The sequence below is a fragment of the Mytilus californianus genome, unplaced genomic scaffold (genome assembly GCF_021869535.1).
Source record: "Mytilus californianus isolate M0D057914Y unplaced genomic scaffold, xbMytCali1.0.p SCAF_6, whole genome shotgun sequence".
In the NCBI taxonomy this organism is placed as follows: domain Eukaryota; kingdom Metazoa; phylum Mollusca; class Bivalvia; order Mytilida; family Mytilidae; genus Mytilus; species Mytilus californianus.
This window is the reverse complement of record NW_026262712.1, coordinates 67869066-67894502: the sequence shown is the minus strand read 5'-3', so window position 1 is coordinate 67894502 and position 25437 is coordinate 67869066. Positions and strand designations below refer to the sequence as shown.

General features: G+C 31.7%; 1 protein-coding gene across 4 annotated transcripts in view; it reads right to left on the bottom strand.

Moving 5' to 3' along the window:
* Positions 1–25437, bottom strand: part of LOC127706850 (catenin delta-2-like) — a 76144-nt gene that overhangs the window by 18977 nt on the left and 31730 nt on the right. For 3 of the 4 annotated variants that reach the window (XM_052211564.1, XM_052211565.1, XM_052211567.1), the window contains 6 exons: positions 22527–22556; positions 21409–21562; positions 19346–19563; positions 13185–14143; positions 12368–12529; positions 653–794 (listed from right to left, as the gene is read on the bottom strand). In XM_052211564.1, the coding sequence (XP_052067524.1) occupies positions 653–794; positions 12368–12529; positions 13185–14143; positions 19346–19563; positions 21409–21562; positions 22527–22556 (1665 nt within the window). The remainder of the gene's footprint in view (positions 1–652; positions 795–12367; positions 12530–13184; positions 14144–19345; positions 19564–21408; positions 21563–22526; positions 22557–25437) is intronic. The other variant, XM_052211566.1, reaches the window with a different exon arrangement.

Here is a 25437-nt window from a genome sequence, read left to right as displayed (position 1 = left end):
TTACAACCTCAGTGTTGACTGGCTAGTGATTACAGTAGTAACTACTTAGACCACTCGGCCACCAAGGCCCCTTTTCATTGTTGAAGGCCATAGTTGCCTATAATTGCTTACATCCACTTCATTTGAACTTTGGTGGATGGTTGTCTCATTAGCAATCATACCATATCTCCTTATTTTTATATTCAAAAGAGAGAAAAGAAAAAAACCCAGATGTATTAGGATAGGTGTTCCTAATGTATATTTTTAAACTGCTTCCAACTAAGAACTCATTAAGGTTATTCACATCTGCAGATTTCACACTAACAAATATAGATATTCATACATCTAGCCTTCATACAAAAATTGTTGAAATCCATTTATTTTTACTACATTTCTCATAATCCTTTTTTTCCAACAAAAATGCAAACCTTTTCAAGAAGGAAAAAATTTTGAACTGCTTTTGTCTGAGAACACATTTAGGACTTTCATACAGAAATATGTCGTATTATATTGATAATGTACCCATGTTCTCATAATCCCCCCCTAAGAAATTTCCAATGAATTTCTTTCATTTAGGAACACATTCAAGATACTTGAAGCCTGAATACAAATCTTTATTTCAAAATCCTTCATTTAAAATTTATTCAAAAGTAAAGTTAAGCAGATAGTATACCTTGTTTTAGCTTTGTTGTCCTCATTATGGAAACATATATGTTGGAGATAAGCTGCAGCATTGGCTTTAACATTGTCGTCAGGATGACTTAGTGAGTCAATGACTGTCAGAAGGTCTGGTGCATCATTCTCATTGTAACGACCTGAAATCAAAACAAGAAAAAGTTAGTTAACAGTTTTATTTCAATTATTAATTTATAAAGTTCTACATGTATGTACCTCAAATATTCCTTGTAAAAATGTGGAGAAGATACCAATAGGTTAATCAAACACTGTGACAAAAGTCACACAATATCACGAGCAAAACAAAACATATTCACCTGAAAACAACATGGCTATAACAAAATGTAGGCACGTGTCAAGGAATATTTCAAATACATGTAATTGTCAAATTACAACAGTCCATATATGGTTACCGTTGTACATGCGGATCCAACTGAGCTGACTTTAAAATTCAAACTTCACTACAAATTCTGGTAAACAGAAGCTGAGAGGCAAAAGAAAATGATAGGCAGGGAATAGGGAACAGACAGGTTTATTGGGATGCAAGCTAATATAAGTAATGATAAGACTTGAAGACTATGATGAATAAAATTAATTGTTGTATCTGAAAGGAACAGTTTTTTTTTATAAAAAAGAATACTTTTTGGAACATGTCAGGTGATAAATTCACACATCATCAAGTCATTCTTGGGCACTATACAAGTTTTCTTGAAGTAAAATACTTCAACTGCTAAAGTAAATAAAGTGAAATAGGGAATGACCTCTAAAGTTCTGATAACATTTTAATAGTACATCCATTTAAATATATTCCTCCCATGCAATATTTAAACTTTTATCTCTGTACATATCTTACAGATTAAATCCCCATTTAAATCTCTAATCATAAATGGTCAGTTGTATACTATCGTAACCTATATAATTAGGTGAAGCTACCTATTTATTCTAAGGAAATCTTATCAACAATCCACACAAGTTTCCCCTTTCATTAGCCCCTGTCCACACCTGGTTCTTATCCAGGTAATATGGAATACCTGTGTAATGTCAACATTTGTATTTTGTAAATAAACAAAATTCTTGGTCTGTGCCCTTGGGTAAAAACATGTACTATTACAAATTAATAGTAAATAACTAGTGACAAAATAACTTCTGCAACATTCACCTTATTCCTTAACATGTTTAATTACCCTATATGCAACATTCACCTTATTCCTTGACATGTTTAATTACCCTAGGCCTATATGCAACATTCACCTTATTCCATGACATGTTGTATTACCCTATGCACATCATGCTTCTCAAATTGTAACAAGAAAACATAAACATAGGAATCATGCACTTTTTCATACACATGAAGAAGCAATGATTTCAGAACACGTAATTTAAACAATCTCAGCATTAAAATACAAGAGAAAGGCAGTTCATCTCCTTGCCCATTAAATTTGAAACTTTTAATTAAATTACAAAATTTGATTTTACAAAAGAAATTTTCATACAAAATTTCTTGTAAGCTCTCTCATGCAATAAGGTACAAGAGTATACTTCACACTTTTATATTCAAAAACTTTTTCTGAACACTTTGATGTTAGGTACATTTTGACACTCTTCAATGTTTTGATGTTATTTTTTATCATTTCCTGTGTTCCTCTTACTACTCAAATGTACAAATAGTGTTTTCACAGGGATTTTTTCATAAGTAAGTTAAGTGGAGACATTACCATACACAGATGAGTCTCATTGAAACTTCTTCCTTTAAAAATGACAAGCATGAAAAATAAATATATGTAGAATGTGTACAGAACAAGTCAATAGCAGGAATGCAATATTCTCCAGAACTGCACAAGTGCACTTCTGTAAGAAAATTGTAATGTTAACCTTCTTTAAACATGGTGTTCTTATTACTTTAAATGTTTTGCCACAAAAAATTGTAAATATTCTCTATCTTAGAATATCAATGCACTTGCAAGATTCTACTACAAAAAATTAACCAATATCAGTATAATATAACTTTGCCAAAAACACAGCATGTATTTCTAAAATCAACTCCCAATATTATTACATAAACAACAGGGAAGGTTTATTTACATGATTAAAATAAAACTTTATGTAAATTATTTGTCAATAACAATAAAAATATCTGGTCATCTCTATAGCCTTGGGGAGATTAAACTATTTTATCTGATTTGTAATGACACTAAACTTCGAACATGGTTTACACTCTTATACATCATTTAGACTCTATACAACATATATTCCTTTTTTAATATCCCTTTCTCTTCAGGGTCCTATTTAGACTTGCTACATGTCCCTTCCTAATTTTCTTTATTTTTTAATTTTGCCCCTTTAACAATTTTACTGCTACAACTAAGAGATTACCATTATACTGACATCTGCAGACAAAGGCAATCAGTATACTGGCAGTTTTCAGTAAACATATAAGTTAGTAAGAAAGAAATAAAAGAAAGGGAATTGTAGCAAGTCTAGGGCATACTCCTTTCTCCAAATTTCTATGAAAAATGTATATAACCTAGCTAGCCAGCTTGCCTTCAATTCATATAATATATAACTTCAACAATCTGTGAAAAAACTTTTAAGTACATATAGATTTCAAGCAATATTTTATTCTCAATGGGCTATCCTCCTACCAGTGTCATATCCGTTTATATGGCATTGGTTTCAAATTGCGACTATCAGAATAATGTAACTTGGCCCTGTTTCTTTAATGCTGCTATAAAGAGGAGCATTTGATATGCTTAAGGGAGCATTTATTGAACACTAGTACAGAAAGATGATTCTGCACTTTGCACAACAGAGGAAAACTATAGTATCCCAGGAGAAATTAGCTAAAACAGAAAATGTTCTCTTAATGTAAATACAAAGTAATGCAAACATTTTAACAAGTTTGGAAAGCTGTGGGTTGAAAATTAGGCATTGAATACACAAAATGGTTAGTTACCCTCCATTAAGAATATTGCTGGAGTTTCACCATTTTGAAAATATACAATAAACTGTTGACACAAGAGATATGTCTCGCCTGTCTGCATAAAATTCAGAAAAAAAACCAATCTGATGGACAGCAACATGGTTTATTAATTCAGTCGCTGGACCATTATCTAGTGGGCAGGGCATGAAAATAATCGTCAAACTGATATGTACTGATATTAATGCAATTTTATATAAAATATCATTGATTTATCACAAGTAGTTCTTATCAAACTGACTTAAGCAGAAAACTATACATCGAAAATTGCTCATTAATTCAAAGTCACTGGACCATGACCTAGGGGGCAGGGCCTCAAAAAAGTCGTCAAACTAATATGTACAGATATTAATGCGACTTCATACAAAATATCATTGATCTATCACAAGTAGATCCTATCAAAATAACTTAAGCAGAAAATTTAACATTGAAAATTGCTAGTTAATTCAAAGTCGCTGGACCATGATCTAGCGGGCAGGGCTTGAAAAAAGTCATCAAACTGTTATGTACCGATAGTAATGCAAGTTTATATTAAATATCAATGATCTATCACAAGTAGTTCCTATCAAACTAACTTAAGCAGAAAACTACAATTGTTGACGCTGTCGTTGCAGCTGTCGCCAGAAAAGCAATCCCAATATCTCGCTTTCCGTCACTTTCGTAGCAGGAGAGACAAAAATCCTTAAAAGGTGTACTCAAAGTGAGACACACATTCTCCATGTATATACAAGTACTTTAAAAAGTTTGAAGGCTCTGGGTTGAAAACCTAAGGAGAAGTTGATCATATAAAATTGCCAGCTTGCCAAATATTCTGCAGAGGCAACATTCACAATCACATAACTCTTTTTTTTTCAAAAATAGTATACACTTATTTACCGCCTATGAGGTCAAAAACTTTACTATAGTCCTCATAGCCAGTAAATAGAGGTGTTTTATTATACAGACAGTACAGGAAAATGTTTGCTTCTAATAAACAGTTTTTGAAACAATTAACTGATAAATAATCTTTTTCAGACAATTTAGTAAAAATAGTAAATTTATTTGTCTTAAATTTTATAAAGAAAATACATACTGTACTAGTATGTTGACAGTTAACCTGGCCAGGCTACATATATACCTGTATTATAAGGTTTCTATACTCTTTCTTCTATAATTGGTATTACTTCATTCAACACTAACACATCCCCTTCAATATCAACAAGTCCATTAAAGTATGGTCTTGAAGTATCAATTTGCACCTCATTTTCCTATTATCTGTACTAAGGGTATAATTTCCCCATGTCATCAACAGACTATAAATCAGGACCTCACAATTGTCAATATCATGTGGTATAACGATAATGGTCACAAAATTAATACCAGTTCAATAAAACCGGAGTTCTAAGATTTAAACTATGTAATACATTTTTCACAACTATAAAATTTACTGTACGGATCAAAATTCAATCATTAAAAAAAAAAAGATTTGAATTAAGAGATAAATTGATTTGTTAACTTTATACTGATTATTATCAAATGGGTCTGACTGAAAATATATACAAACAAATCCACTATTTTACAACATGTCAAATGATTTTTAGTAAAGGCTACCCAGCTTTGAAATAAAACAACTTTTGTTACCTTTAATAATCACAAACATATGTCCAAACTATGTTAAAATTCTTTAAAATCATTTTGCCTTCATTCAACTGCAATCTTTATTTGCAGGTGGGGGATATTTTTACCTTAAACTCTGGACTATATTACAAAATTAAAAGTTCTCCAAAATTTAAATTGATTTTAACCTGTTCATTTTCAATTAGAAGCTACTAATTAAAATGAAAGAATGCAAACTATTTCCTTTCATTCATTTTTTTTTTTCCTTTTTGCACTTAAAATATTCCTACACACGACAGGTAAGATTATGTCATTTGAAAATGCAATATGAATGCACAAAGACAAAAGACAATTGTTCAAAAGGTGTCAAGCATGCACTAGTAAACTTTAAACAAAACAAATATGAAATCTACCACCGGTTTATCAAATTGATTGTGGCTATATTTTTTATTGACAAAAACAAACACTTGACAGTAGAAACACTAACTATTTATTAAGATGCATTTTCGGCTTCATTTGTAATTTGGATTCTGCCAGGAATTCAGATTAGCGCGTCAATAATTGTTGCTCGAAGCCGGTCAATACTTCCTGGTCAGAAGTTCAACTCTGCCACAGATTAGGATGAAGAAGTCTGAATCATGCTCATTTAGGAAGAATTGTGGATACAGAAATAGACTCAGCTTGACATATATGGAAATGCTGGAAGCAAGCTTAACAAAGACAATTGTCTGACCTCTACTACACCTTAACAAACAGAATGAGATCATATACGATTACTAAAACAAAAGTTACAGTCATGTTTATCATGTTTAATGAATCATACATAGATTAAAGAAAAACCAGAATGAATAATATTATACCATAATCAGATAACTAATAATTTAATTATTGACATACAATATCCTTGGTTTTTATTGACATACAATATCCTTGGTTTTCTCCTGTTTTTATTAAACCTTTCTAACTTTTCTTCAGACAAATAATACCAATCATTTTTACAAATATCTAAATTAAGGGAAAGATTCACTGAAGAAACCCTGAATTTACATATAAAACAAATTGCCTTGATTAATAAACTAAGGCAAAAAAATATAAATGTTGAAAGTATGCTTCTTTATTATAAAATCCTCTCTACACTATTTAAGAAATTTTGCAAAGTAAAATTCTTGACTTATTTTGAGATGTACATAATGTGTATTCTTACTAATTTTCATGCCTAAAAAATTCTGAGCTCTGAATATAGCAGAAATATAATTTAAATCACTATGAATTTCTTAAATCAAGATTAAAGACTTTTAAATTCTTTTTGCAAGTAGCAGATTTATGTGTAAGAACACACTTCAAAGTAAAAAATATCCTATATTCAAAAGCAAAGACATGTTTTAAATTTATCACTAATGAGAAAAGAATGTTGTCAAGTTTTTACCTACCATTATACCTATAAGGATGACCTATATCCTCCATTACTACTAATAAACACGAAGCTATTATCCCGTAATTATCTCTCAAAACATTCCACAGACGTTCACAAGAACAATACAATATTTAAAATCCACCACTGTCTTGTAAAAAATCTGACAAATTATCTGTGAAACAAGGCACAACACTATATTGCATATTAGATCTGACCATGCACTCGTGTCATCTCACTGGCCTCAGGCCAAACATCGGTTAAATGTGGCGTGAATGATTTTCATTAATTTTTCATTTATCACATCTTTCTCATACTGACAAGGTTTATCGTGGATAAATATGGGCTTTTCTATTTGTTTGTTTATTTATACATTGAGAAGTTATTGTTCGTTTTCTTTCACTCTGATAGCTACTGTGATTCAGGTTAAATTCACCTTTACTTAGATAATTTAAATGAAATTAAAAATTTTCAATATTTTATACCTCTAAACTTCTTTAAAGTACAATAACATAAGAAATAATTTCAAATTGTAATAACAGTACTTTTTTTTTTAAATGTTAGAAATCATCATGCTTTCAGCAACTTACAACTTTTTCAAATTCATCCTTGACTGGTGAAACATTCATAAACTAAATATGACTTAACTAAAATCCATTTCAGGAAATTAATCTTATGCTAAGTTTGCTTCTTTTAATTTTCTTCCTCAACCCTCCTACCTCAGGACTACAGAAAAATTACGTACATATAGTTCATCTTGAAATTTATCATATTTCCATAACCTTAACTTACTAAAACAGAGCATCTGTATAATATTATTCAAGGTAAAAATTAACAATTTTTGATTTCTTTAAAAAAAAGTCTTGTAATCATTTTTCAAGTCAGAATACCTATCTCACTGAAAAATACTTTAACTCACCGCTCACCACAATCTTCATGGCTCAAAAATGTCCCGAAATGAATAGCTCAGCAAAAATATTCAGCTGATATAAGATAATCGGTAACTTAAATGCTTAAAAGTTGATATTTTATCCTAGTATCAGTTTATGGGGTCATATTTATAGAAAATATAAATCTTATAAAAACAGATGTTGCATACACATTTTTCTACAATAGGCTTAACTGACCTCTGATGTGAGTGAACTGTTAAAACAACATTGGGATAAGGGGGTGGGGACATGGGCAAAGCATATTTCCATCATAACTGTTTATATATGCGATCAAAGCAAATTGCATACAAGAAAAAAATAAAATAAAGAGAGGGTTAAGAAGAATGACATGACTAAATGTACTCCACAAAACTGAACAGTTACTGTAGATTCATTATTATTTGTTGTGTACTAATTTTCTTGTATTTCTTAAGGAATGACTGTAATATATTTTCTGTTTATGAAGAAATAACATCAAAAACGTGGTGCACACTAAATAACCCGTGTTGCACCACATTTTTCAGGTTATTTCGAATCGACAGAAAAAATATTACAGTTGTTCCTATAATTTAATTCTAAATTCCATTTTTAAGGAGTAAATCATGAAAAAAACGTTGATGATGTCACGGTCACATGACAAAATTATGCCTATGAGCTGATAGACAAAAAACTTTCAGCCAATCAGAAGACATGTTACATCCAAAATTAAATTATATTGATACAGATGAACCACAAAATTAAATGTTTCCTGAAGTATAATTTAGGGGTTGTATGCGAACTTTTGTAAAACAAAGAAATCTAGTATCAACAAAAATATAATTTTTCTATTATACTTGATAACTGGCACCCATGAAAATAAAGGGATCAACAGTAAAACAACTGATGGTCTCAGTGGCTGATGATGTTGTGCAATGTTTTTTATCTATTGACAACTTTGGTGTGAGTGTATGATAATCGGTTCTGTTGAATCAATACTTGTCACATAGTGTGACCCTGTCCATTGTTGTAGGCTGTATGATGACTTCAACAAATCTATTTTGATCAAGTCGATGAGGATGTCTCACTTTTTTATAATAATCAGCTAAGGCTAGACCTGGAACTAGAATCCTGTTACTAAGCCAATGACCATCTCCCATTCTCTATTTGTGTGCATGTCTTCAATTCAGTACATGATAAGTGAACAGCTTAAGTCATCATTATTTCTCTTCTTAATTTCATATTATATCTTTTTAATAAATGGCAAGAAATAATCTAAGTCATTCATGTCATAGACACAAAAGAAAATCAAGCCCTAAAGTGTTGGATTTAATAAGTATATCAGACGAAATAATACACTTTTCTTTTCATCTCATATCTAACAACTCATCCTATTTCACTCATTAGAATATTCATTACTGTTTTAAAGGGATATCTTGGTGTATTAAATGATAAAATATTTATAGACACAATTTAATGGTATAATTAAGGAATTTAGGAATTTAAGAATTTTTTTGAACTCAAACACATGCTTAATAAAAGGAAAGCCTGAAACCTCAAAACATTTAAGTCTACATCAACTGGAATATCAATAGGTTAGGTTGATTGAATTAAATTTTTCCCTTCACACTGGTGTTTTGTCAAGTTGTATCCCTTCACACTGGTGTTTTGTCAAGTTGTATCCCTTCACACTGGTGTACTGTCAAGTTGTATAACAAGTAATCAAATACTTTTTTGAACTCCACTTTATCATATACTGTGGGTTCCTTATTATTTGTCGGATAACAATTTTCCTGGACTTGGTGGCTAAAGGTAAACCATAAATTTAAATGTTAAACAAAGTAAAAAATTAATTTGTGCTTGAATGTAGATTTTTCGCTAAACTACAAAATCAAATATCCACGGAAATGCAACTTTTCCTCAATTCACGAAAATTGGTAACCTTGAACATATAAGAAACCACCATATATGTTTTAATGATCAAACAAGTTAATCAAACATATATATGTAAAACATAATGACTCAACTTGTGAAAGAGAAGTACGACGAAGAAAAATATCAGTGTTACAAAGCCTGTCTGGTGTATAGACCTTTGTCACTCAAGCATAAAATAAAGTTTATTTTGACCAAAACATGACAGGCATGCATTCAATCATGCAACAGATTCGAAATTAAATTGCTTGAAAGGATTGTTCCTTGAAATTTGTACATGGTACACAAAACAAGAAGTTGCCCCTGTATTCTTGCTAATCATACACCACTCATAGTTCAAAGTTTTTAAATAGGTGAAGTAGGTTTCTGACATTTCAGAAAAGCTCTCACATTACAACTAATCACTGTCAATCTACTGACCAAATATGATGATGTTCTGTTCAGTAATATCAGAAAAAGTGTGACAAAAATATATTGGTTGGAAGAGAAATGTGACATAAATGTGTTACAGACAGATGGACTCATGGGGGACAGAATGACAGAGGTAAACAAGAAAACCCCCCTTCCTTTGAAGCAAGAATATAATCACAAAGATTCTCAGTCTTCAAAAATTAGCACAGACCCTCCAGTCCAAGTTCCTTACAAATCCTCCTAAACAGCCTTATTGAATTTTGCATTGCATTCTATATAAAGGTATTAAAACTTTAGCTTTAGTACCTGTCAATTACAAGAACTTATTTCAATGACTGCATCCTAATAAGTTTGACTTGGACATGTACATATTACTAAATGAGATCAAGTTGTTTCAATTTCTTGAGTTCTCAGCTAATAAGAAACTTTCTATTAGCAATTTTTTTTACAAAACCATGCAATTATGTCCAGTTTAATTACAATACATAAAACCTTGATTAGTTTTCTTTGTATCATTACTATGAAGTCAATGAACTAGAAAATCAATTCTTGCCACCTGTGACTTGACAGCATTTTATTGTATTAAAGGGACTGTCAATAAGATGTTCAGGTGATCTACATCAATACTATAAGGATTCAGCTGGCAAACACTAGCCATAACAGATAATTTATAACCGTTGTTAAATTCTACCATCCTAAACATTAGTTATGCTTGTGGACCTTTTATACTAAGAACCCTTTTAATAAAAGACTGTTCCTTTTATTTTATATAAAATATAAAACTTAAAAATTTGTTATCGATACATACACGTAATTATTTTAATCCCAACTATCTACTTACATACACCCAACTTGCGTTTTTAACCTCTTGCAATGTACAGTTTAGCATTTCTAAATAATACACATTTTTTATCTTGTGTATCATGCACAATTTTTTGTAACATAAGACACATTCTGAACTGTTTAGTATATTTGGTTGTGGGTATTTATATTGTTACTTTTATGTTTAACAGGTATACATAGTCTTCATCACTATACCCTATAGTACACTTGTGCTCCACAATTAATGGAGGATAGTACAGGAAACAAAACTGAACTGAAACTGGTGTTAAAAGTCAAAATTAACTCTCGCTTTCCTGTTTCACTCAACATAAACATACATTTATATAAATTTCTAAAATGTCCAACTATTCACTATTCCATACAAACTTTTGTTTAAACATGAGATTGATCTTTGTTTAAACATGAGATTGATCTTTGTTTGAACATGAGATTGATCTTTGTTTAAACATTAGATTGATCTTTGTTTAAACATGAGATTGATCTTTGGACATTTTGATTTTGAAATAACTCACTCATGAGACACAATAACATTAGTTTATCTCTCCCAACATTTCTTACAACAATTATACAGAAGGCACCTTTAACCATAGCCAAAATTCCTCTTTTATACTGTAACACCTTTTCACTTTATTTAGTAACAGGAAACTTTAAAGGAACTAGAGTTATCTCTCCTTATCAGGAAAACCAGCCTAGTTAAAGTTCCTCTTTTCTGTCAAAACTTGACTTTCTCAAATATCAGGAAATTTTATGACAAACTGAGTTGTCTCTCCCTGAACAGAAGCAAATATTATCAAGCTTATCAATACTGACAAGAGGAAAATTCTGTACCAAATGTCAACTAATGATACTAATTGGTTTAGTCTAGATTTTATTCAGCCTCTGACATGTAATATACATGATATATAAACACATGAAAAATGTTATACTAAAATTAAAATTGCAACACCATTAGGCAATATAAATCTAGTTAGTTATAAATAAAAGAGTGAATGATTGGTTGGTACTTACTAATTTTCACTTAAAAGACAAGAGACTGTGGATTCATTTATTTTCATGGGTACCAATTTCTCGTGGATTGAGGAAAAATTGTATTTTCATGGATATTTGATATCGTGGATTTTCTTAAGTCTGCATAAAAGCCCATAAAAAATTTGTACTTCGATGAACATTTAAATTCGTGGTTCACCTTTACCCATGAAATCAACGAAAAATTGGTTTCCAACGAATAATTATGTATCCACAGTAATAATTCACAGGAAGACATTTCATTTACTCTGGCACATTATTCAGTTCTTACTTACTCCTGTATACTTTGTGGAGAAGCAGTAATATCAGAAGTCTCTAGTTTGATCTTCCCAGGGATTTCATTAAATACCTTGCCACTGAAAACATGCCCATGCATTTTCCAACCAATTTCTAAGAGTTGGACAGCAAACACGATCTTTTCATAGCAGTGACACAGTTAGAGATGCCATAACTGTGAAATTAGTCAGAAAATTATAAATTGCTTAATATTGCAATCAGGAGTTTTAGAAGGCAAAGGAGAAATTTTATGCACCTGTTTAAATACATCCCTTCACTTCCACAATAAGATCATATGATATACCACAAAAGTTACAAGTCATAAATAGTTCTTACCTCTATCTGAAGGTGTTCGCCTTCCATCAGAGTAGTTTTCTTGAGGTGGGGGTGCCATGTTTAGGCCTTCATTGCTCCTCTCCATACGATCATCAAACATAGGTTGTTGGTTAACAGGATCTTCGTCACTGTATCTGTCAACATACCCAGGAGGAGGACCACCTAAAAACATGCATTAGACATCAGCAAGAATATTATCAAGATATGGCAGTTTTTATCACTCAAATTTGTTGTATTGTAACAAACATTTAAAATATAAATGTCCAAAATTATGCCTGGCAAATTTTTAAAACAGTCTGAGGCAAATAAACTTTTGTTTCTATCAAAAGAAATCTGTCATTGTACTCAACTTCAAACACCATAAGTTTCAAATGGTGTTTATTTGTTAATATCTTTTATTTAATGTTTAAAAAAATATGTTTTTATTTCTTTTAATTCTGGACTATCAGTAAGCATTATAAAGTATCAATATATATTTGATAAAACACCTGTACTCTTATTGAAGGTCAGTAAGCTATTCTTTATGTGCCTGTCCCAAGTCAGGGGCCTGTATTTTGTTGGTTCATGTCTATCGTATTTGTTTTGTTATAAATTAGGCCGTTAGTTTACTCCATTGAATTGATTCACATTTTTCATATCCGGGCCTTTTATAGCCAACTATACAGTATGGGTTTTTCTCATTGCTGAATGCCGTACAGTTGTCTATAATTGCTTACATCCACCTCATTTGAACTTTGGCGGATTGTTGTTTCATTGGCAATCATACCATATCTCCTTATTTTTATATATTATCAACAAAAGCAATCAATATACATACCATATCCATCATTGGTAGGGGATGGTTGTCTATCAGCTAGTCTTCCAGAATAAGGATCCTCATCCTGTAGGTGACGACTTCCATAAGGGTTATCCTCTGGTCGTGGCCTTCCACTGTATGGGTCTTCATCCCTATATCGGTCATCTCCTGGTGGACCTCTGCCAATAAATGAATCCTCTTCTTCATCTTGTGGACCTCTACCTAAGTAAGGGTCATTGACAGGAGGCTCTCTCCCAAAGTCTTCCACTGGTGGACCCCGTCTGTAAGGGTCATCTTCATCAGAAGGAGGGTCACGTCTATATGGGTCTTCGTCTCTATATCGATCATCATCTCTATACCTATCATTCCCTGGACCATCAAAATGATCTCTATTGGCCAAATTCTCCTTACTTTGGAAAGGGTCATCAGCAAAAGGGTCCTGATGAACTATAGGAAGACCATGATGTTTAACCTCAGGTCTGTAAGGACTGTCATCATAGTCACCAAACGTTTGTTCTTGTGGTTGGTCCCCATAACTATCATTCAAGGGACCATCATGTCCCCTGTAGCCTTCTGGACCATGGCCATCATGGGGAGTTCTAGGGTTGTCAAGACTTAAATCAGCAAGTCTATCCTCTGTTGGCATATATCGATCATCTTGAGGCTGACCATATTGGTCCATGTAACGATTATCATCCCTATATCCATCTAATCCTCTTGGGTCACTACCATATGGATGTTCATTGTAACGTTCCTGTGAAGGAGCCCCATAGCCCTCGTCATGGTATGGGTCATTTTGGGGTATACCTTTATGAACATTGTACCTTTCTCCAACAGGAGAGTCCCTATAGAAAGAGTCACTGACATGAGAATCATTGTGAGGATTGTTTGGAGGATGCTCACTGAAAGCAGACACATCACCATAGCGATCGTTTGGTGGTCCACCATAAGATTCTTGTTCTGTTGGCTGACCCATGTCCCTGAAAAATTTAATGTTTTGTGACCACCTTTGTTTCAGTAAATATTTTTCTTCAAGATCATACTAATAATTTTTGTTATTTTATGACAAACTGCAAAATTTTATTGTAAATTTTAAAATTACATGGTTTAAAGTTTTTTATTGCCAATTTTTTTTACAAAATTCTTTAGACTATATTGTATTACTTCAAACTTTCAAGATAAATAATTTCTATCATTCTAATTTATATATATATCTGAAACAATAAACATATCTTAGTAACTGTTTTTTTCATTCTTATTTCTAATTCAAGCAAAAATCAATCCTTTCAAGCAGCATTTATGTATAAATGTTAATAAATCACAATAAAAATCACTATAATAAACAAAGTTTTGTCTAATGTTAGTACTCAAATCAAAATGACATTAATCAAAAAGCACCATGTATAATACCAGTGCATAAAATATTATAAAATTATCAATTTTTTAAAATAGAGGGTCTCTATTAGTTCCTTACTGTTATGTAAATACAAATTAAAAAGCAAAGTTCATGATCTACATACTCAATAATTAATGAGAAACGGTGCATTAATCTTAAATTTTATGAATTAGAGCTTTTTTTATTTTACACTAAATGTGTTAAGCTAGTTAGACAAATGAAAATAAGTGGCGAACATAGACTTAATGTACTTTTTAACCAAGACAATAATAGGTCTACTTAGTTTATTTTCCACAGAATGGAAAGAAGTGAACCTACATTTTTACACTCCAAGTTTCTGGGGATGCTTTTAAACTAATCTTAAATTTTTGCTTTTGACTTTATCAGTATATGATATATTTTACAGTAGCATTTCTTTCTCTGTTTTGTGTCTACATGTTCTTTCTCTGTTTTGTGTCTACATGAAGTCTTTATTTTTTGCTAAACTAACTAAACTGGCTTGCAAAACTAACAGTCCTACACTTCTATGCTTTAAATTAGCCATCCATAAATGCAACCTCGGCAACTCAAATTTTCTTTACACTATACACTTTTCTTGCAAAGATTTATTTCAATGACTACTCTTCCTTTTTTCTAAACACCCCTTTTTTCAAAAGTAATGAATTTGAGTTGCCCAAGTTTTACTATGATTTATACACACTAGCATGCTATAATAATTTTTTCAGGCATATAAGACATGATTACATATCATGCATACACATTCTGTCAACCTCAAAATCAAAACTGATTAATTTTTTATAAAGGATTTCTCCAGACTGATAAAAGCTTATCAAAGGGAAATAAAACCGAAGTTATCTCCCTTTCCTTGTCACAATTCATGATTTCTTGCTTATTAGATGAAACAACATTTTGTGACTACCAGCTATCCTTACGCTTTACTATTGATTCAATTAAAAGGAAGAAAAACAGAATTTTTTTTAGCATTTTATTCAGGCCCACAAATTTATTGCATGGATGTGAAAATCTCCTCTCTTTTCTTAAAACTTTACAGATAACAAAAAACAAAAACAAATTCCGTTTACAGATAACAAATAAAATGCTCCGCAGGGCGCAGCTTGATACGACCGCAGAGGTCGAACCCTGAACAGTTGGGGCAAGTATGGACACAACATTCAAGCTTGATACAGCTCTGAATTTGGATTGTAATTAAATATTTGACACAGCATTGGTTTCTGACACAGAATGAATGTGGTCTAAGAACTTAAAAATTTTAAATTGGACATTCACCTATTATGGTCCAATATCCAAAATCTAAATACATGGTTAGATTCAGCATATCAAAGAACCCCAAGAATTCAATTTTTGATGAAATCAAACAAAGTTTAATTTTGGACCCTTTTGATCTCAATGTGGACAAAGTTGATAACGGGGCCCAAAAATCTAAATACATGGTTAGATTCAGCATATCAAAGAACCCCATATATTCAATTTTTGTTGAAATCAAACAAAGTTTAATTTTGGACCCCGATTTGGACCAACTTCAAAACTGGGCCCATAATCAAAAATCTAAACACATGTTTAGATTCAGCATATCAAAGAACCCTAAAAATTCAATTTTTGTTAAAATCAAACTAAGTTTAATTTTGGACCCTTTGGACCTTTATGTAGACCAATTTGAAAACGGAACCAAAAATTAAGAATCTAAATACACGGTTAGATTCGGCATATCAAAGAACCCCAATAATTCAATTTTTGATGAAATCAAACAAAGTTAAATTTTGGACCCTTTGGACCTCAATGTGGACCAATTTAAAAACGGGGCCCAAAATCCAAAAACTTAATACAGGGTTATATTCAGCATATGAAAGAACCCCATATATTCAATTTTTGTTGAAATCAAATAAAGTTTAATTTTGGACCCCGATTTGGACCAGCTTGAAAACTGGGCCCATAATCAAAAATCTAAATACATGGTTAGATTCAGCATATCAAAGAACCCCATATATTCAATTTTTGTTGAAATCAAACTAAGTTTAATTTTGGACCCTTTGGACCTTTATGTAGACCAATTTGAAAACGGAACAAAAAATTAAGAATCTAAATACACGGTTAGATTCGGCATATCACAGAACCCCAATAATTCAATTTTTGATAAAATCAAACAAAGTTAAATTTTGGACCCTTTGGACCTCAATGTGGACCAATTTAAAAACAGGGCCCAAAATCCAAAAACTTAATACATGGTTAGATTCAGCATATTAAAGAACCCCAAGAATTCAAGAATAAAACCCCATTGAAATTGATCAAGAAATAAGCAATTTATACAAAGTATATTCTTTTGCACAATACTGTGCAATTGAATATTTCTTGCTATTGCGCAATACTGTACAATTGACAATTTCTTGCTATTGCGCAATATTGTGCTATTGGATATTTCTTGCTATTGCGCAATACTGTGCAATTGAAGATTTCTTGCTATTGCGCAATACTGTGCAATTGAAGATTTCTTGCTATTGTGCAATACTGTGCAATTGAAAATTTCTTGCTATTGCACAATACTTATTGTATAATAATTTACACATCCTGTTTGGTGTGTATTTCCTACTATATCATTATTATTTGCTTTTAAATATAAATCAGAAATAACCAACTTAAAATGGAAAATTTTAAAAGAAAAAAAAAAGGAAAAAAAGAGAAAAAAAAGAAACCCCCCCCCCCCCCCCAAATTTTTTGAACCCCCTTATGATTCATCACCCCCAAACTCAATCCCAGCCTTCCCTTTGTGGTATGGTATCTTGCAGTACAATTTCAGAGAGATCCATACAATTGAACACAAGTTATTGTCTGGAAACTAGAAAAATGCTTATTTTTGGCCCCTTTTTGGCCCCCAATTCCTGAACGTTTCGGGCTAATACCCCCAAACTCAATTCCAGCTTTCCCTTTGTGATATGGAACCTTATAGTACAATTTAAGAAATATCCAAACACTATCACACAAGTAATTGTCATGAAACTAGAAAAATGCTTGTTTTTTGCCCCTTTTTTGGCCCCTAATTCCTAAAATTTTGAGGCAATTACCCCCAAAATCAATTACAGCCTTCCCTATGTGATATGGAACCTTGTGGTACAATGTCAGAGAGATCCATACACTTACACACAAGTTATTGTCTGGAAGTTACAAAAATGCTTATTTTTGGCCCCTTTTTGGCCCCTAATTCCTTAACTGTTGGTACCATAACCCCCAAAATCAATCCCAACCTTCCTTTCGTGGTATTGAACCTTATGGTAAAATTTCATGGAGATCCATAAACTTAAACTAAAGTTAGAGTGCGAAAACCAATGTGTCTTCGGACGACGCCAGACGACGCCGGACGACGACGACGACGACGACGACGACGACGACGACGACGACGACGACGACGACGACGACGACGACGACGACGCCAACGTCATACCAATATACGACCAAAAAATTTTTAATTTTTGCGGTCGTATAAAAATTTTTAATTTTTGCGGTCGTATAAAAACAAAAACAAATTCCGTCAACTTCAATTCTCAAAATTCATGGTTGACAGAGTAAAGCCCAATTTCATCCACTACAAATTTCATTTAACTACAAGAGAAAATGGTTACAAAAGATTATGATAATGCTGATGACAGTGTAAAAATGCGTGGTTATTTTATCCCTCTTCCATACAATGGAATCTGCAGTATCACGAGCATGAGAAAAAAGTTTTCCAGGATTACAAAATATCCATACGTTAAAAACACATAATTTCTTATAAAATATTACCCACAACATACTTAACTGGAGCTTAAATTTAGAATGTTTTGTAATGCGTAAATATTTTACAAAGAACACTTTTAAGAAAAAAAGAAATATGATGATATTTTTTTATCCAATGTTTACTTAAATCATGAACTATGAAGTTTAAAAAAGTAACAGGGTGAAATTCTGTTATTCTTTTTATCCCTTACTGCATTTTATGCCAAAAAAATTAATGATAACAATACTGATAAACTTTTTTTTTATAAATTTTAAACATGTTAAAGAATTCCCCCTCTCTCCCAAAAAAAAGCATAATAAAGGGAATTTCAACCAAAGTTTCTCCCTTTTCTTGTCTGTGAATATGATTCCACATCGATTAAAAGGTTAAAAAACTGAATTTCATTTAACTCAAAGAAATTTTACTTAGTTTTTACAATGAGATGATGCTTTCAAATATACTTCAATAATCCTAGAACACTTCACAAAAATCCCACAATGCACTTCATTCTCTTATGACAACTTTCTTAACTTTTTTTGAATTTTTTCATAATATATGTATGATTATATTCTTACAATAAGATACACAGTCTGAAAAACATGCTACAAAATGCACTTTAATACTTTAATACAAACTATTTGAAAAAAAAATTGAATCATTTATTGCAAATTTACTGATTGACTTATTTACTTTTTACAGATATTTTTAAAATGTTTTCAACAACTTTTTTTAACATGTCTTTTATGTAAAGTTTCCTAAAATGTCTTAAAAAAATTCAAAAGTAATTCTTTAAAAAAAAAAAATTAATCTAATGAAAGAAAAAATTAATATACTTTTGCATGGTGGGACACTTAAATGAGCATTTTCATTTAAGGCTAGGCTGACAAGTCATTTCCAGAAATCATTACAAATATTCTAAGTTTAACTACCATAAATCCAGTACAAATTCAAAATAAAATGATTTCTTGTCATTTGTGTCACACCTAGCACTTAACTGAGCATGCTCTATAACCCATCTACCTAGGATCATAATGATACTGCTGCTGAGGACGCTGGAAGCTATCGTTAGAGGCCAAACTGTAGCGAGGTGAGTTATCGTTATAATAATCGCTAGCATATTGCTGTTGGTTCAACCTTGTAGGTGTTCCTGGCGATCCTCTCATATCATCGTAGCCTGGCTGTCTAGCTAATGAGGAGTATGATGTATAATTGTCATTAGGGTGGTTTTCTCTCTGTACCTAAAAAGAAGAAAAAAGCCTGCATTAGTGCCAATAGTAGTTGTCAATCATATTTTTATTATTATTATTATTATCAAAACATAAGATTAACATTCTGTTCATACACAAATATTTCAAATATCCAGGAGTTCCTATGGGTTATTTTCCATAAGTCCTTGTTTATTCACATAAGTGTCAAGCAATTTATTAGCCGCTGAGACTGACCTAAATTTCAAATACTTTTATCATTATTATAGGTAAAGAGTTTGTTGGTTCTAAGCAGATAGTTGGTGATTAATCCTAGGTACTCTAGTTCTGTGGCCAACAAAACAATTGAACCATGTATACTATGTGACATTAAACCCAAGCAAACAACTGATGTTGGACCTAAATAAACAACTCATAAGGATTTAAAAATTGACATATTGTTTAGACATCTGTTGACTGTTGAAACTGTGGATATTTTTGTTCTTTTATTTGTTGGGTTTTTGGCCCATATCCTTTATTCAACAACAATGTTCAATATGTTGATTATTATTCACAAAGGTCCAAGTCGGATACTTTTTTTAGTTTTTAATATTTTTCTTCTTAGTTTTCTGTATCACAACTACCCTTAATTTCATTATCCATATTATATTTACAATGTTGCTGACGTTAGAGCTAATTTCCTAATGCTTGTAGAGTGAGACTTTGTTTAGCTTGCTTGCTATGCTTATATAAATGTTTGCTCAAGCACTGTAATTAAGATTGATATCATACTTAAATTTGATTGGTTGTATGAATCTAAATATACTGTAGGCAAGTTTAACTCCACCTATTTATATTGTTTGCAGATGTCTATCTCAATTACTTCGTTTGAGCAAATTTATACAAACAAAGCAAGCAAGCAAACCAAAACCTAACTCTACAAGCATTAGGAAATTAGCTCTAAACTTTCAATTATAATACCTATATTAACTATTTCAACCAGTTTAACAATTCGTCATTGCATCACACTAGCTCAGTCATTCTGAAGTCAAGATCATAACAAACTCTTTGATTTCTGTGTTTCAGGGAAATCATTTTTATGTCAACGGATATAATAAGGCTACAATATGTTGCCTCAGCAGGTTAAAATTTTAATGTTGAATCTTTCAAATAAGTTTGAGAAGTGCAAAATGTTGGTTACTTTGTATTTTATTTAAATTCGGTTCTACAGGGTCATTACTTTAATACAGATAAATGCCAGTAATGTTTGGAGTCTTCAGATAAAACATTTAAAAGGAAATCAATCATTTTTTGATTTATGAGACAATTTTAAATATATTCCAAAATTTATGTAAAAATCAATAACACAATACACTATCTCATGTTTTTGTACATGTAAATGTCAATCATTTATCTAATCTTCAAGTATCTAATAAGAGTCTGTAACTGTCATAAATATTGTTGAAATTGACCCTCATAGTCAGGACAGGTAACCCCTTATCTATCATGTCTAGGTTATTTGTACCAACACTGAGAATTACTCCAATTCTTGTCAAGTCAAAAATAACAGAAATAAATAAATGAATGAGTTAAATGTGAAACTTTATCTCATTTAGTTTTCCCAGGATGTTCACTAAAAGACAAATGTGACTGCACATGCATTTTGATGATTATGGTGGATCCAGTAGCAAATATTACATGCATATCGGGGAAAAGAACATGTTATTTATCTATCACTCTACTATAAGACCAATTGGTATTCCATTGGTGACTACCCTTTCTTGTACTTGGGGATGAGTGCATAGGGGTCTTCACCGTCAGTCATCCATCTCTAATGTCAGAAATTACAAAATAAGTAGAGAGATGTTGCTTGTAATATTTGTAAACCTGTGTCCTTACCATTCTGTTTCTATCGTTACTCTGTAATGATGTATGAGATGCGTGAGGTGACCTTTGGTCCATGTATTGTGGGTCATAACCCTGATTGTAGGAATCATTGTACAATTGTCTCCCTCCACCACTGTAGGGGTCCTCGTAATCCATGTTGTTGTCTCTGGAAAAAAATTACAAAATTATTCTTAAAAGTGGCAAGACTAAAAACAAATTTAAATGAAGAAAAGAAACTTCTGTTTTTAACAATGTTTTTAGAGCATGTATACATATATCAACATGGTCTTTTTTAATTGTTCAATCTTCTACAGTATTTGTGTGAATGTGTATATGTCTTTTTTATTTGTTAATTTAATAATGCACATCATACTTCATTTACAAGTTATCCCAAAATATCAACTGGAGAAAATAGCTGGTACCAAATCTGAATACTTTTTTAAATCTTCATCTTTCATCTTATTGACTTATTGAATATGTCTGATTTCAGAGCATTTATAAGGTTGCTCCAAGAAATCTGCAAAACTGGTGTAAGAGTAACCCAATGATATCTTTCCTCATAATGTAGTATTTTATAAATATAGACCTATTTGCATAGAAATTATTTAATCAGAGGAAAGGAGTGTTTCACAGCTCAAAATTCCCCAATATACTTAAAACACATTTTTTAGATTGTCCCCAAGTTGTTTTTGTCAAATTTGAATGAAACTTTTTAAGATAACTGTTTTTTAAGACAAATCTGTATTTCTGCACGAAAAATGATATACGGGCATACAGCTAAAGTATCATAGGGAGCAATAACACTTAATTTCAATATCTGTATTTAAATCATGATTTCCAAGTAATAAAATGTCATAAAAATTTTTATAACCATTAAAGACTGCACATATTTATGAGTTTAATAGAATTTTTTTTATCAAAATCAGACCTTAAAGTTTTTGACAATTTTTTTATCTTTTAAATGTTTTTATATATATACATGATATATAAAATAAATGGCTGAATTTTTTGAGTGGTGAAACACTTTCGACCTCTGATCCAATTTTTTTTCTAATTTAACTTGCAATAAACACTGAGACCTTTTTCAAGCCTATGTCAGTAAATTATGGTATTTGAAATAATAAACATACCCAAATGTGCCCCTGTTATCAAGCTCTCTCCTAAAAATAAAGAAAAAAGAATCTTAAAGTTATGTTATACACAAGTTTAAATACTTGGAGGTAATCCTGTAATGTATCCTTATTACATAGATTTTTTTTCTTTGGTAACAACACAGGTGGACACAACTGAATCTTTTGATGAAATCATGTGACTTGTGATATACAAGTTAAAAATTGCAAAAAAATAATATACTTTATTTCCTCTTATTGTTGGTAGGGACAAAGAATACAAAGTACTTGTATGTACCACAAATATGACACAGTTGATACAGTGCATAATGAAATATGATAGAAGAAGTCACAGGGAACGTGAACCCAGTTTGTATAGCCTACAAACCACTGACAATAAGAAGCTTACATGCCCGTAGGAGTGCTAGAACTGTGACATTAATGTCCTGGACAACTTACTATTTACTATGACCTGGTAATTTAATCCTGTTTTAAATTCAAGTTTTCTTTCTTTGCCAATAACATAATTATCCCTGAATTTAAAAGGTTTAAAGCTCTTCTCACGAGAACAGTAAACAATAATATACCCTAAATGTATACCTAGTGTTTCCTTTTGTGCAGACTCCTAGACATAAATATATCGTAACAAAGGGAAGTACATATTTTTAATGCAATTTTCAATCCTAAATTTTTAAACATGAATAGGCATTCATTTGAGTAACAAAAAAATAAGTATAACATAAAGCGTTAAGCCACTTTAACAGAACACACTATAAAATACTCATGACATAGAGTTATCAAATTTCATACTTTATGATCAAATTGGTATAAGTCATCGTAAATCTACAAAACCTTGTACATTTCAGTTGAGTATGTGTAATTGTAATTTATAAAGTCATGGGGCCAATCTTTATATCCAATTGTCCAGTTATACAGAATTATTTCAATCCGCAACATTCATACACTTTGAAAAAATCTGTATCTTCTTGCTTTGTTTGTATCTTTAAATGTTTCCCCACTTGCAATAATTTTATTTAAAGTTATTAGGAATTAAGACATTTACACGGACTGTCTGAAATTCAAAGATATACTTCTCCTACAATACTTTAAGTAAAAATCCTTTAACTAGCTGAAATGTTTATGGTGTGAATAATAGAGAATTATGTCTACTTATAAAATACTGCAGCTCCTACAAAGTGAAATAAAATGCTCCGCAGGGCGCAGCTTGATACGACCGCAGAGGTCGAACCCTGAACAGTTGGGGCAAGTATGGACACAACATTCAAGCTTGATACAGCTTTGCATTTGGATTGTGATTAAATATTTGACACAGCATAGGTTTCTGACACAGAATGAATGTGGTCTAAGAACTTAAAAATTTTAAATTGGACATTCACCTATTATGGTCAAATATCCAAAATCTAAATACATGGTTAGATTCAGCATATCAAAGAACCCCAAGAATTCAATTTTTGATGAAATCAAACAAAGTTTAATTTTGGACCCTTTTGACCTCAATGTGGACAAAGTTGATAACGGGGCCCAAACATCAAAAATCTAAATACATGGTTAGATTCAGCATATCAAAGAACCCCAGATATTCAATTTTTGTTGAAATCAAACAAAGTTTAATTTTGGACCCCGATTTGGACCAACTTGAAAACTGGGCCCATAATCAAAAATCTAAATACATGTTTAGATTCAGCATATCAAAGAACCCTAAGAATTCAATTTTTGTTAAAATCAAACTAAGTTTAATTTTGGACCCTTTGGACCTTAATGTAGACCAATTTGAAAACGGAACCAAAAATTAAGAATCTAAATACACGGTTAGATTCGGCATATCAAAGAACCCCAATAATTCAATTTTTGATGAAATCAAACAGTTTAATTTTGGACCCTTTGGACCTCAATGTGGACCAATTTAAAAAGGGGCCCAAAATCCAAAAACTAAATACACGGTTAGATTCAGCATATTAAAGAACCCCAAGAATTCAAGAATAAAACCCCATTGAAATTGGTCAAGAAATAAGCAATTAATACGAAGTATCTTCTTTTGCACAATACTGTGCAATTAAATATTTCTTGCTATTGCGCAATACTGTACTATTGACAATTTCTTGCTATTGCGCAATATTGTGCTATTGGATATTTCTTGCTATTGTGCAATACTGTGCAATTGAAGATTTCTTGCTATTGCGCAATACTGTGCAATTGAAGATTTCTTGCTATTGTGCAATACTGTCAATTGAAAATTTCTTGCTATTGCACAATACTTATTATATAATAATTTACACATCCTGTTTGGTGTGTATCTCCTACCATATCATTATTATTTGCTTTTAAATATAAATCAGAAATAACCAACTTAAAATGGAAAATTTTAAAAGAAAAAAAAAAGGAAAAAAAAAAAATCCCCCCCCCCAAATTTTTTGAACCCCCTTATGATTCATCACCCCCAAACTCAATCCCAGCCTTCCCTTTGTGGTATGGTACCTTGCAGTACAATTTCAGAGAGATCCATACACTTGTCAACACAACTTATTGTCTGGAAACTAGAAAAATGTGTTTTTTGCCCCTTTTTGGCCCCTAATTCCTAAAATATTGAGGCAATTACCCCCATCATCAATCCAAGCCTTCCCTTTGTGGTATGGTACCTTGCAGTACAATTTCAGTGAGATCCATACACTTGAACACAAGTTATTGTCTGGAAACTAGAAAAATGCTTATTTTTGGCCCCTTTTTGGCCCCCAATTCCTAAACGTTTCGGCAATTACCCCCAAACTCAATTCCAGCTTTCCCTTTGTGATATGGAACCTTGTAGTACAATTTCAGAAAGATCCATACACTTACACACAAGTAATTGTCATGAAACTAGAAAAATGCTTGTTTTTTGCCCCTTTTTTGGCCCCTAATTCCTAAAATTTTGAGG